Source organism: Spodoptera frugiperda, chromosome 19 (genome assembly GCF_023101765.2).
Source record: "Spodoptera frugiperda isolate SF20-4 chromosome 19, AGI-APGP_CSIRO_Sfru_2.0, whole genome shotgun sequence".
NCBI lineage: Eukaryota > Metazoa > Arthropoda > Insecta > Lepidoptera > Noctuidae > Spodoptera > Spodoptera frugiperda.
The window spans coordinates 410-14,811 of NC_064230.1; the positions used below are offsets into that span (position 1 = coordinate 410).

The following is a 14,402-nucleotide window of genomic DNA, read 5'->3' on the forward strand; positions in this document are numbered from 1 at the left end:
ATTGTCGACCGCTGGGCTCGAAAACCGAACTGAGCGTCGGAGAGATCCGGTCCAACGTTGGCAAGATGGCGGTTGAGGCGGGCAGCTATGATCCCCTCGAACATTTTTCCGACCTCATCGAGCAGAACGATGGGCCGGTATGCCGAGGGGGAGTCCGCCGGGCGTCCGTCTTTGCGCAGCAGGCAAAGTTGCCCCTCCTTCCAGGGTTTCGGAAACCTCCCCGTTGCGAGACACGCGCTGAAGAGGTCCCGAAACCGCTCCTCCATTTGGGAGGCGGCAATGGCCACCACCCTTGCGGGGACACCGTCAGGGCCGGGGGCAGTTTTCTTTGCCCGTAGACGGACCAACGCCGTGTGGACCTCGGTGTCGGTGACAGGTGGAGCATGTTCCTCCTCTTCCGCTAGGGGCCTCCCCGAGGGGGTTCATTGCTGGAGGGGTGAAATCGGCGTTCCGGCGCGGGAACAGGGACAGCACCACCTCATCCAGCAATGAAGGCTCAAGGGTCTCGGTCACCGGGGGACCTGAGGGGCGCAGTTTGTTACGCGCCGCCCTGTATGGTCTCCCGAATGGATCGCCGTCTAGTGTCTCCAGCAGCTCGGCTCTCGCTGCGTCTTTGGCGGCGCCGATAGCTGACTTGAGGGCCGCCTTTGCCGCCTTGTACGCTTCGTACAGACGGTCCTCATTTGCTTCGTCTCGGTGCCGCCGGCGACGACTCCGCGTGAACTGGCGCTTTGCGGCCATGCACGCTGCCCGCAGCTGCGCCAGCTCCTCCGACCACCAATACACGGCACGGTTTGGAGGCGGACGACGAGTCCGAGGCATGCTGGAGTTACACACTTCGGTCAGAGACCCTCTGAGTAGTGACGCCGCGGCGTCAACGTCCAGGTCAGGGACGGCAGGGGGCGAAAGCCAGTCCTGCAGGAACGCGGCCTCCTTTGCAGCCTCCCGGTCCAAGCGAGTGAGAGCCCAACGCGGAAACGGGGATCGGCCCGACGATGTGGAGTTCCCCGTCGGCTCTGGGTGGAGATTTCGAACCGGATATATCTGTGGTCCGACAGAGTCTCCACCATGTCCACCCGCCAGTTCTCCACACGTGCGGCCAGCACTGGGGAGGCAAAGGTAACGTCCACTATGGACCCACCCTGCCGCCGCACGCATGTTTGAACACTCCCCCTGTTCAAGAGGGAGAGACCAGAGGAGGCTGCCCACGCCTCAAGCGCCCGCCCACGAGCGTCGGTGGCAGAGTTGCCCCACGTCTCTGACTTGGCGTTCAAGTCCCCCAGAACGGAAACCTGTCGAGGCGCCATCCTGCCGACTACGGCCGCAAGTCCCTCGAGGAAATCCTCGAAGGCCTGGAGAGGGCGATTTGGGGAGAAGTAGACCCCCACAAGGGCCAGGTCCCCCCACACGGCGGCCACGTATCCCGATCCTCTCTCTAGAAGCGAGAGGGGAGGGAGTCTGTGGAAGACCGTGCCGCAATCGCGACTAGGCCATCCCTGTCGCCCAGCCAACGGTCGGGAATCCGGTAGGGCTCGGCAACTACCGCTACGTCCACCAACCAATCTGCCATGGTCTGCACCAGCAGGTCCTGGGCCGCTCTGCAGTGGTTGGTGTTGGCCTGTAGGATGAGATGATTGCGCCCCATTATTCAATCATCTCATCTCCCGCGTCAGCGACCGTGACCGGGGTAGCGGTGGCGGTAGCATTGGCAGCGGCAGGACGCTTTGGCGCCTGCATTTTGCCCTTCTTGGTGGGAGGAGTACACTTCCTCCCAGCCATGAAATGGTTCGCTGGGCGACCACTGGCCGCGCACACAGCACAGTGCGGCGTGGTGGCGTCACAGGACGCCGCCAAGTGCCCCGACTTGCCGCAACGGTAGCAGGTGTCTGCCCTCTCCGCGCTGGACGGACACATGTATCGGGTGTGGCCAGTGCCGAAGCACTTGAAGCAGCGCAGAGGTTGCTCCTCAAGTGCTCGGACCACAGCTGAGCTGAACCCGATCAGCAGCCGTCCTTTGGTTCTGTTCAGGACGGCCTTGGCTGCGGTGACTGGGCAGTCCACACGGGTCATGCCCAGGCCGCGGCGACCAGTCCAGATGGGCCGACCATGCACCGCCTCGACGGAGCAGCCTCCTGCTGCTGCAATGGCCGCAACCACTTCATTCACGGAAACTGAATCATCGAGATCCACAACCTCCAGTGTCGCGGACTTGACTGGTCTGGCGACCTTTGCCACGTCCGCGATGCCCTCTCGCAGCTTAGCCGCGAAGAGATCCGCGTTTTGCGAACCCGCGGCCCCGGGGAACTCGAATAATCGAGCGCCGGTTTGGGTACGGCGACACTTGATGGGGCCGATGCCCAATTGAATGGGGTCAGCGAACCCACGAGCCCGCGTCAGCACCGACTCGTACGTTTCACCCCTTTCGGCGGCCTCTGGAGTGATGGTCACCGTCACCGCCGCCGACCTGGGAGCCGCTAGTTTCACACCCTTGTTTAAGGGAGCGGCAGGAGCCCTATTTGCTGCAGGAGCAGCCGGGGTGATTTTCGGGACCGCTTTCTTCTTTTTCCCTCTTTTCACTACCTCCGTCCACGTCTCGGTGGGAGAGGTGGCGGAAGGTTCCCCCGCGTCGTCCGGCTGGCTCAGAGGAGCTGCTTGGACGGTTCCAAGCTCGACTTGTGCATCTCCACTTGCGCTGGGCGCAAGTGGAGCTGCCACCTGGGACTTTTTTCCCTTCCCTTTGCCCTTAGAGGGCTTTGGGGCCTGGGGTTGCCCGCTGGTGGATGGGACCGTTGCCGGTGCCGGCATCGCGACTGGCGCTCTGTCCGCCGCGAGTGGAGGACGGATGCGCTTTTCCGGCAACAGCCGATCCTCTATACCTGCAAGGCAGGCTCTGGTGAAGGCTCTCTCCTCCTGAGTGACCTTGCGGATGATGTCCTCAAGGTCGGAGGAGGAGCCTGTTGCTGCTGAGGTTTTGGGGGCAGGAGCCGTGGCTTCAGCCAGCTTTTTATGCAGCTGGCTTACCTCAGCCTGCAGGCGATCCACCCGCGCCTGCAGCTGCCGCGACTCGTCCGTGGCCGTGCGCTGCACCAGTTCCGCAATAATGCCGTGCAAGCTGGCTGCACGGCATTTAAGGGCCTTTTGAAAGGTTCCCTTGAGGTTGGAGGACTTGGAGGCCACCTCCAAAATCTCCTCCTTGTCCTCCAGCGCCATTTGCGCTAGCTCGGCCACTGAGTGGTCTGCGTACAGGACGTTGGAGGCCCCGTAGCCGGCCCTGGACCGTGCAGCACCGGTTGCGCGCTCCTTGGCGGCGACCTTTTCTTCTAGGTCCTTTTGAACCTCCACCCGCTTTGCTTGCGCCAGAGACGCCCTCAGCTGGCGTTGAGCCTCATCAAGTCCCACATCGTGGGAACTTGATTTCGCCTTCGCCTTTTTAGTCCTACCAATTACAGATTCCGAAGAATCGTCGGATTCTTGCCTCAGGTAGGCCCGCTTTAGGTACCGACTGGTACTGGCGACCGCCTCGGTCACGGACTCGCAGTCCGACGAGTCGTCCGCCCGACAAAACAAACTAGCCGCAGATGGTGCGCGGCTAGTATCCGACACAGATATGTCGTCAGGTTGGCCCTGAAAAGGGCCGTTGGGTTGGCCCTGAGAAGGGCCGTTGGGTTCGCCCTGAGAAGGGCGTTTTGATTGGAAGCGCCCGGAGGCGTCCCGCAGAGGCTTCGATGGCATCGAAGAAAAGTCTTAATCGTACTCAACCGCAATGAAGGAAAGTGTACGAATGCACAGCGCTCGTTAGCCGCCGGTCTGCCACTCCGTTACGGTGGTCAGACACGGCGTTGCCCGGGGATCACTACGTGGAAGTCAGCACTGTGGGGGGATCCCCAACCTAACCTAACCTAACCTAACCTAACCTAACCTAACCTAACCTAACCTAACCTAACCTAACCTAACCTAACCTAACCTAACCTAACCTAACCTAACCTAACCTAACCTAACCTAACCTAACCTAACCTAACCTAACCTAACCTAACCTAACCTAACCTAACCTAACCTAACCTAACCTAACCTAACCTAACCTAACCTAACCTAACCTAACCTAACCTAACCTAACCTAACCTAACCTAACCTAACCTAACCTAACCTAACCTAACCTAACCTAACCTAACCTAACCTAACCTAACCTAACCTAACCTAACCTAACCTAACCTAACCTAACCTAACCTAACCTAACCTAACCTAACCTAACCTAACCTAACCTAACCTAACCTAACCTAACCTAACCTAACCTAACCTAACCTAACCTAACCTAACCTAACCTAACCTAACCTAACCTAGCGTGACCTAAGCTAGCGTGACCTAACCTTACCTAGCGTGACCTAACCTAGCGTGACCTAACCTAGCGTGACCTAACCTAGCGTGACCTAACCTTACCTAGCGTGACCTAACCTAGCGTGACCTAACCTAGCGTGACCTAACCTTACCTAGCGTGACCTAACCTAGCGTGACCTAACCTAGCGTGACCTAACCTGTCAAAAATAAAAAAAACACTGGCAACCTGTTCTCCTCCTTCGCTACATTTTTCGAGCAGCTTCAAAATATTTCCAGTTTCCCCGATTACATTCAAAGACCCTTCAAGACATTTGAACGTCCTACAATCTATTGATGACAAAAGGAAATAAAACACACGTCACAGTTTGAACGATATATTTCTGTCAGCACTACACACACACATATACAAGTTATTCACACGAGTCCACACACACACGCGCCGTGCCTCACTGCTCGCTGGGCGGGTCGCTGCTCGCTAGCGTCGCGCCCGCGGCGCCGCCCGCGTCCGGCTTGGGCTCGCCCTGCAATGTGTAGTATATAATGTATAATGTAGAGTCGTTGCATTTATATTGCAATGTGTGTGTGTGTGCGTGTCACCTTGTCGGTGTCGTCGAGCGAGCTGCGCGACAGCTGGCGCAGGATGTTCTCGAAGATGCGCGGCGCGCTGCGCGTGTTGGGCAGCGAGATGTCGGTCTGCGTGGTGGCGCACGCGCTGGGGGGCGCGGGGGGCGCGGGGTCCGGCAGGTCGAGGCGCAGGTCGCGGGGGCGCGGGGCGCGCGCGGTGCGCTCGATGGCGCGCGCCAGCACGGCGCCCAGCAGGTGCGCGCACTTGATGACACACTGCGTGTCGCGCGGCGACAGTGTGAGCCCGCGCCGCCGCACGATGTCCGCCAGCAGCGCGGCGTCGGCTGCGCGCGGGCTGCCGGGGTCGGGGGGCGCGGCGGGGTCGGCGGGGTCGGCGGTGTCTGTGGGCGGGCTGCGCTCGGAGAAGTCGGCCAGGTCCAGCGTGTCGGTCCGGTAGGGCGTGGGGCACTGGTCGTAGTAGCGCGCCACCGGCACGTGCGGCATCGAGTTGTTGTAGTTCGCCCAGAACGAGCACCACTCGCCGTCGCAGGGCGCGCGCGCCCCCGCCCCCGCGCCCCCCGCGCCCCCGCCGCTGTCCACGGCCGTGTCCGTCTCGCTGCACTCCGGCCACGTGCTCACGCAGCAACTGTAACAGCGGGGTCAGCAGAGATATGTAAACAGATAACAGACAATGTGTGGTTGTATTCTATTCACACTACTATATGCCACACTACATGTACCTGGACACGAGCTGGTCCCGCGAGCCGCGCGACGGCGAGAGCTCGGCGGAGGACTGGCCGGAGTACTCGGGGGACACGGAGGAGTAGTCTACCTCCAGGGGCGCGGGGGCGGGGGCGGGGGCGCGGCGCATGCGGTGCGGCGCGCTTTGCACGGACGCGCTGCGGCCCTGGGGGCGCGGGTGGCGCGGGGTCGACGTCGCTAGCGCCTGGATCTACAACCAGAGACTACGTGTGATGTATCTAACTTCAACTCCACATTTAGTATCTCATCATAAGTATCAGTGTCAGCAGGTGCCAGCCCGTGGTTCCGGACTGACGATGGCCGAAGAGGTCGGAGTTGGTGAACATAAGCCCAACAGTTTCTGTCTCCAAGTTGTGCAGGCAGTCAACTAGTGTCTGCAGCTCCTGGTGTTGCCACAATATGAAACAGAATGACTCAACACAACACAGCGGATTGTACGGAGCCCAGCGTGCGGGTTGGTGGTTTGCTCACCAGATCAAATCTAGCAAGATGTCTGTCTGTCCAGTCACTGCAGCTTGACAGCTTGTTAGTATATTGTACGTCCGATGATGTGACACTAGCTAGTTGCAGTTATAACACAGCCCCCCCCTCTACCGACCTGCGACAGATCCAGGGAGAGGTGGTCCTCGAGCGAGGTGTCCCGTGTGTTGGCGGGCGCGGGCGGGGCGCGGGGCGCGCGGCGGGGGGAGTCCGTCAGCTTGCGCGGCTTGGAGCCCTCCGCCGACAGCCGCCGGTGGTACGCGCCCGGGAGGGAGCTCGCGCGGTCACTCCTGGGAGGCAGAGGCCAAGCATTTATTTTAATGAAGCATTTTGAAACGTCAAAAAGTCTCCGTCAGTCTGTCCGTCAGTGAAGCTAGGCGCTCGTTCCAAAGTGTAACTTTAAATGGAGAAGAACGAGCAAGAACCTCCAAACTAGCCGTTGACGATGAAGGCCAGGTATACTGGTGAGCTGGGTGGTGGAGGAATGATATTATGACAGCGGGCTGTTTTATTACGGTATAGGTTGGTAAACGAGCAAACCGATCACCTGATGGTAAGCAATCGCCGCCGCCCATGGACACCCGCAACACCAGAGGCGTTACAAGTGCGTTGCCAGTCTTTGGGAGGTTTGTGATTGGCGGACGTTGTACTATAAAGTGATTACCACTCGTACAGCTGTATTGTTATAGTAACGCCATGTTCACCACGAATGTGCTGCAGTGTGGGGACTTGGGGAGCAAGTGAGGACACGTGTTGATTATATGGAGACATTTAATGAAGTGTCCAACAACTAGCTGACTACTACTACTTATACGGCGATGTATCACACACACTGCAGTGCCAGCTCAATCGGAGTCAGTTCTGCTGTCGTACAAATAAAATAACATGACATATCCAAAGTATTTCAGCCGGCAACGCACTAGTAACTCCTCTAGTGTTGCGGGTGTCCACAGATGGCGCGGGTGCTCCGCGTGCACTTACTTCTTGAGGATCTGCTTCCCGGAGACGAGGAAGTCGAGGTGCTGCGGCTTGCTGCGGCGCGGCGAGGCGGCGGCCGGCGGCGACAGACTGGCGCGCCGCCCCGAGCTGCCCGCGCTGCCCGCGCTGCCGCCGCTGCTGCGCCGCGAGGAGCGCCGCGAGGGAGGCTCCTCCTCCGGCCAGCGCTCCGACCGGTACATCTGCAAATACAGAATACTGAATTAATCGTAGGAGTCACAACTACAATATGATGGAGTCAGGCCTGGACTAGTACGGGGCTCCAGTACCCAGGGTAATAGCTATGTGTACAAGCCATTGATGTCATACTGGACAGTACTTGTCTTCTATGTTCATTAATTTCTTTACACATTGTATAATAAGTACTCTCCTTAGTGGAATAACGCCATCTAGTATACGACACACGAACCAATTAATGGTGGCGTTGTTTTAAAATTTGTTTGTTTTTAACCAACTAAGGAACACGTTAATACAAATGAATATTTAATTGAATGCAGAAATCGTTCAAAGATTTCAAGTACAACTTACAACAGAGTAAACTAGATAATAAATTAAACGCCTGTTGAGAACAGCAGAGCAAGGTGTAGCGGTGCTCAACAAACTGTTGCTAACACGACGAGGTCAGGCGCTGACCTTTATACCACACGTGTGTGTGTGTGTGTGAGTGTCACAGATGTAACCAGATTAGATCCTTCAAAGGAGCTCTCTGTATACTCGTCTACACGTGTACCGACAGAGGTGAGTGGAGACTGTAGTCACTGTACATGTGTATTGTATACAGTTACAACGTGCGCGAGGTAATGTCATTATCCTGTGATATTATTAACTTGTTCCCACAACATATTCACTGCGGACGGATGTTACATAGATTCAGAATTTAAAACATTGTTTATTGAATATTTTATGTTGCACGTTACGGTCGACAGAGGGCGCCCCGCACACTTGACACGCGCAGCTAGCAACAGCAACACTGTGTGTACACCTGTCCGTCCTCGCGGATGATATCGGGCGTGATGGTGGAGTAGATACATGACAGTGTAGAGAGTAAAGCACATATTCTGTGATGTTTAACAATAATACAGTATGGAGATCACTCATATAACTTAAATGAAACTACAAGTAGTACTCGTCCACAGAAGCATAATACAACTCAATATTTTAACGAAAAAATAATGAAATTAATCAAGTATTTAATTCTGTGTGAACAGCTCCATGTTCCTTGACCACAGAAGAGCTGTAATGTTGTAGGTTGTCTAGGAATGTTACGGACATGCGGCGCGGCTGTTATAATGCCGTATTTGTAAACAGTGTTCGAATTAGCTCAAAGAGAATAATGCACTTTTTGGCTTACCTACTGGGTGTATTTCGCTCATTGTTCGTATATCGTCAGCCAAGATGATAACAAATATGTGGTTTAAATTAAGTCATAAGAGGTCTCCCCATACGGTATATAGGTCGCGCTACACAGTGACACAGACGACCTACTTGCTTACTGATCACATTACCCCGCAGGAGCCGAGTCCTGCCGCGTGCCGTGTCTATAGCTCACACACACACAATAAATTATACCATAAACTACTTAAACGAAAAGACTTATACCAAAAGAAATAATCATGAAATGTAACATTTACTGTTACTGTTCACTAGTTAGTTAGACGGTCAATCTCAGAAAGAGTAGCTCCATGCAACAACAGTTGCATACAGTGCCCGCCGACACCAGTGGCAGTGGTGTCCACAGACCGAGGACTTGCAATACTCGCACCCATTGCTTGGGATTAGAGTTAAATGTTTATGTGATACCACACGTACATGTAGCTACTACTAGTATATGCGAGAGAAATGCTCTGAAGTAGTATCCGCGAAGATACAGGAGACAGACGTTGTGCTTATATGGACGCGTGTGCTAGGCAGTCCGAGTATGGATCGTTGAGTATTGTAATGAAACACTAGGATGGATTAAAGGCACGACTGTTTAATATGGCGACCAATACAATACTGAAGTGCTGTAGCCACAACGACAAAGTAGTACACAAAGTGTGAGAGAGCCATGCTTCGGCACTGCTGGGCCGGCTCGACCGGAGTGATACCACGGCCGAGCAGTACACCGACGTGAAACAACGCTTGCGTTGTGTTTCGTTGTGTGAGTGAGGTTACCGGAGGCCCAATTCCCCCTTCCCAATCTTCCCAATCCCCGATTCCCCAACAACCCTTAAATTCCTATCACTCAAAAGGCCGGCAACGCACTTGTAACGCATCTGATGTTTCGGGTGTCCATGGGCGGCGGCGATTGCCTACCATCAGGTGATCACTGATCAGTCTGATCGTTTACCGGCTTATATCACAAAGAAAAAAACATAAAATGTAGCATTTACTTTCAATCGTAGAAATAACACATCCATGCAAAACCAATCATTATAGTGATCCACCGACACCTTGGTGAATGACATCGTGGTGTACACAAACCGAGGACTTATGTGCAGGAGCTGCGGACGTTAGTAGTTACAGGTTACCGGGGCTCTGGCAGGAGTAGGAAGGGGGTGGTTTTTAGTCAGTAAGAGTCTGACACTCCCTCTCGCCTCGCCCAAGGCGGGTGAAGACACTGAATGATATTCCCCTCTCTAATAAGATGCGATACTATTAATTGAGATTTAAGTTAAATATTTATGTGATACCTCATGCCTGGACACACGTAGCTGTATGTTCAGTAACTACTGCTTGTAAATGCGAGAGAAATGCTCTGAAGTAGTATCCGCCAAGATATAGGAGACGGACGTCAAAGCAGTATACTATATCTGACGCCAAGACAAGCCAAGCGAAGCGCAAGGGCACTACCTACCTTTTCTTGTATGAGTATACATAATAATAGGCTGAAGGCGCTGCTCACTCGACGAGAAAACACAAGGAACGTCGGCCCGAGTCGATACTTCACCGATTGGAACAGATGTCCCTGCAGCCACGGATCTCTAGACGTCTGTAATATTACCCGAGTGTGTACTGTGTAGGTACTATGTTCGTCCAGGAGACTGTACTGCAGGTAGTCTCTGTATTTGTCTCAATGTTCACTCACAGAGCACTCGCTTACATAGCGTTAAGTACACAATTACAGGGCTCTGCAGACGGCAGCACAGTGGCCACGTGCAGCCGTGCAACTTGAACAGCGAGGCTCATGGGACACGTACAGGCACACACACACTACACACACACTGCATGCAATGCTCACATTTGGCCAATAATGTTGTTGAATTTAAGATTGAGCCACTACACTGGGGCAGGCGATTGCTGAGCGCTCTCTCTGGACCTCTCACTAATATTATAACAGCGAACGTTCGTTAGTTTGTGTGTATGTTTGTTACTCAATCACGTCAAAACGGCTGAAGGGATCGGGATGAAACTTGGAACAGGGGTAGATTGTGGTCTGGGCTACGTTTTAGCTAGCTAGGCGGGAGCTAGTTGTCTGTATATGCAGTGCGGGGGTAGGCAGTAGTGGTAGTACTCACGTTAGGTCATGTCCCGCTGGCGTCGTGTCCCGGCGGGCGGCGGGTGACTGCCACACTGGGCGATATATTTGCGGAGGCGCGACCGATACATACACAGCCCCCGACACTCGCACGGTTCACTGGCGGGCGCGGCGCGGGCCACGGGAGCCGGCGGGGGCGGGGAGCGGGCAGCGGGGAGCGGGGAAAGAAACAAATTGATTACCTTGTACTGTTGTGTGTCTAAAAGCCACCTATTGCCATATACTGGGCACAATTCTGGGCTCCGTGCTACTAACTGCTGAGAAATTTTCGAAAAACCGAAAAAAAACCCAGTTATACTTTGCCCAACCCGAAAATCGAACCCGAGACCCCTCGTTCGGCATAGGCACTTGCGACCACTCAACCATCGAGGCAGACGTGCCATAATGTGCACCTCTGCCTACCCCTTCGGAGATAAAGGGCGTGACGTTGCATTTGCATAATTATGAAAGTTTGCTTGTATGTTTGTATGTTTGTCCGTTAATCACGCTGAAATTGATGGACGGATTTAGATGGTGGATAGGTATACAGACAGAGTACTTATGAGCTGACTTGGGTGATAGGATTTTAGCCCACGAATATCGTCCCACTAGCATTATTAAAAAAAAATGTCAGTCTGTCGGTCAGTCCTCTAGTTGCTCTATTTGCTCGTTCCAAAGTGTAGATTCCTATGGAGAAGAACGAGCAAGAAACTCCATAGGTTACTCTTTTTCAATCAGGTTCACAATACAATACTTGGTTACATTGTTTCGTTGGTTCAATTATGTGAGAACAATATTCAGTGAAAGAAGAAGTGCCGCGATATCATCGCCCCCTCGTGTAACTTGCGCCGCGCCCCGAGGGTGGCGCGGGGGCGCGGGGGCGCGGGGGCGCGGTGTCCAGTGGCGCATGCAACAGGTCCGTATCCCCCTGTTACACGGGGTACAATATTATCACGCTGTGTATGTAACGGAGCGAGCAGATGTAAGCTGTTTACAAATTAGTACATTTTGTCTAGTCTTGAAGCCCGCGCCAAGTGATTCCGCTTCGTAAAGGCTCGTAGACCCAGGACTAACTCCAACACAATTGATAACAAGAAGGTAGATCCCATACTCCCCTCTATCCCCAAAATGTCACACACACTAGTAACTCCTCTGGTGTTCCGGGTATCTATGGGCCGCGACAACTGTTTACCATTTTAGGAAACAGAGAGTACTTACAGTTTCGTAAGAGAAGAAAGATTCTCCGACCAGTATAAATTACTATAGTATACCTATGTGTGTGTGTGTGTGTGTAATGACATTAGTTCCGCTCGTCTCTAACGAACCTCCAATTATTGAATTACCAACGCTACAGCACCACCGTAACCTGACCCCTGCACACATAGCCGCCTGTACTACACCACAGACCAGCTTACAGTGGTGCATGGAGGAATGCACTCGATGTAATACTGCGCGGCATGTAACTATATGTGAGTGAACTGTTACGTAAGTTGCTGTGAGCTGCTCCGTCTGTCCGTCAGTGTCAGTCAGTGTCAGTGCCAGTCAGTACTGGTACCAGCAGACGTCCAACGGGACAGTTTTTAATTTAAAAAAAAAAAAAAAAACGTTGCCCCACATTAGGATTTTCTCCTGTGTCGTGGGTGCGTTTACAAACATACAAGTTCACATACACCTGACACCTAGACCCGGAACAACAATTTGTGGATCACACAAAGAGTTGCTCCGTGCGGGAATCGAACCCGCTACACGTTGCGCGGCAGCCAGTTGCCCAGCCACCGCACCAACCGTGCTGTCAGTGGCGCCCCCTGCCCGCCTCCGGAGCAACCACACACTCGTACCAAGTGCCCACACCCACAGCCTGTAGGTGTCCACTGCTGGCCAAGTATCAGCTAGTCACGCAGCCACCCTCCTCAGTTATTGAGGAACACTGTCTACGTAGACAGGGAGCGCGATCCTCCTCCTTGAGGGTCTCAGGGCGGGAGGATCGTGATATACCGACTCTCACGAGTCGAGATGTAAGGCATTACACTAAATTGACTAAATGTATACTAGATACTATCTTACTAATATTATAAATGCGAAAGTTTGTGTGTATGTTTGTTACTCATTCACGTCAAAACGGCTGAAGGAATCGGTATGAAATTTGGAACAGGGGTAGATTATGATCTGGAATAACATATAGGATACTTTTTAACTCCGAGATCGCCGGCGAAGTCGCTGGCAGGAGCTAGGTTACATTACGTCAGACCATAGATATATGTTTTTTATATTTCTATGCGTCTGACCCTCAAGTTCAGTAGGGCTGATGCCTGATCCGGAGCTGCGGACTACCTAGCGGGTTACCGGGGCTCCGGCTCGAAGAGCAGGAGTAGGAACGGGGTGGTTTGTAATTAGTAAATTAGTAAGAGTCTGACACTCCCTCAGAGAAGTCATTGGATGATTTTCCCATCTCAAAGAAAGTTTGTGTACAGAGGAGTTGTATCTTTTTTTTTTTGAGGTTGGAAAATCATCCAATGACTTCTCCCGCCTTGGGCGAGGCGGGAGGGAGTGTCAAACACTTACTGACTAAAAACCACCCTGTTCCTTCTCCTGCTTTAAGCCGGAGCCCCGGTAACCTTTTACGTTGTCCGCAGCTCCGGATCGGGCATCAGCCCTACTGGGCCCCATCTGTGGTGGTCTAATGGCTCTTTGAGGCGCGCGCGGAACGCGAGAGGAGTTGTACCTGATGACGTGATGCATCCCTTCGAGAGAAAGCTGATATTGTTGTGTGAAGAAGGAGCCTCCGTACAAGGATGTGTGTGACGTCACTCCAGGCCCGGAATGTGGCAGATACACACAGACACATGTATACAGGTGGGGGGGAGTTACGACACGCGGTGGCCAATATTTGGGAGACAACCGGTATCTTACACCGCGGTAGGGGGGCCATGCTACGCGGGGAGCGCGGACTGTCCTGCCTTACTGTGCTGTTTAGTTAGTAGTCTGCTTGTGATCTTGGCAATGGAGGCCTTATAGTTCAATAGTGGACGTCGCCCAGCTGAGGTTAATGACGATGACGCCCGACCAGAACCAGACTCGTGCGTGCGGAGGGCGCGTCGTGTTCCGCGCGAGCCTCAAAGAGACATCAGACTTTTAGAGATGGAGCCCAGTAGGCCTGATGTCCGATTCGAAGCTGGGGACTACCTAGCGGGTTTACCGGGGCTCCGGCTCGAAAAGCAGGAGTAGGAACGGGGTGGTTTTTGGTCAGTAAGAGTCTGACACTCCCTCTTGCCTCGCCCAAGGCGAGACTAGAAGTTATTGGATGATATTTTCCCTTAAAAAAGTCATTTAATGATATTTGATCATTGCCCGACACTAGGATTGTCTCCTGTGTCGTGTGTGCGTTTACAAACATACAAGTTCACATACACATGACACCCAGACCCGGAACAACAATTTGTGGATCACACAAAGAGTTGCTCCGTGGAAGAATCGAACCCGCGACTCGTTGCGCCACATATGTCCGGCCCGCGCGCGCGCGATGGTCGCCCCAGCGCGAGTGAAAGTCCGCGGCGCGCCCTTCGGCCTTGCGTAGAAAGTTCACGCCGGTTACGTGACGCGCCCCGCACTACTTGTACTGCCCGCACTACTTGTACTGCTTGTACTATGTAGTTACATGTTGTTTCAAGTCAAGGAATAGCATCAAAACATCCTGTAAAAAAGCCCAAGTCTCGCGCCTCAGTTTTCCTACCGTATAATGTTGTAAGATCCGTATATGTAATACTAAGTCGGT

At 53.7% G+C, this 14,402-nt stretch overlaps 1 protein-coding gene and 1 long non-coding RNA gene across 2 annotated transcripts; both read right to left on the reverse strand.

Moving 5' to 3' along the window:
- Positions 1-4,692: 4,692 nt before the first annotated feature.
- LOC118281098 (uncharacterized) lies at positions 4,693-10,704 on the reverse strand. The gene is made up of 6 exons (XM_050700436.1): positions 10,632-10,704; positions 7,120-7,316; positions 6,257-6,428; positions 5,637-5,848; positions 4,930-5,542; positions 4,693-4,853 (listed from the first exon to the last, which is right to left on the reverse strand). The coding sequence occupies exons 2-6, from the start codon at positions 7,314-7,316 to the stop codon at positions 4,779-4,781; spliced, it is 1,269 nt and encodes a 422-aa protein (XP_050556393.1). The 5' UTR covers positions 10,632-10,704; the 3' UTR covers positions 4,693-4,778.
- A 1,503-nt stretch (positions 10,705-12,207) lies between these two features.
- Positions 12,208-14,092, reverse strand: LOC126911774 (uncharacterized). Its single transcript, XR_007706294.1, has 2 exons — positions 14,041-14,092; positions 12,208-12,302 (listed from the first exon to the last, which is right to left on the reverse strand). It is a non-coding gene; the product is annotated as an uncharacterized LOC126911774 (long non-coding RNA).
- Positions 14,093-14,402: the final 310 nt, after the last annotated feature.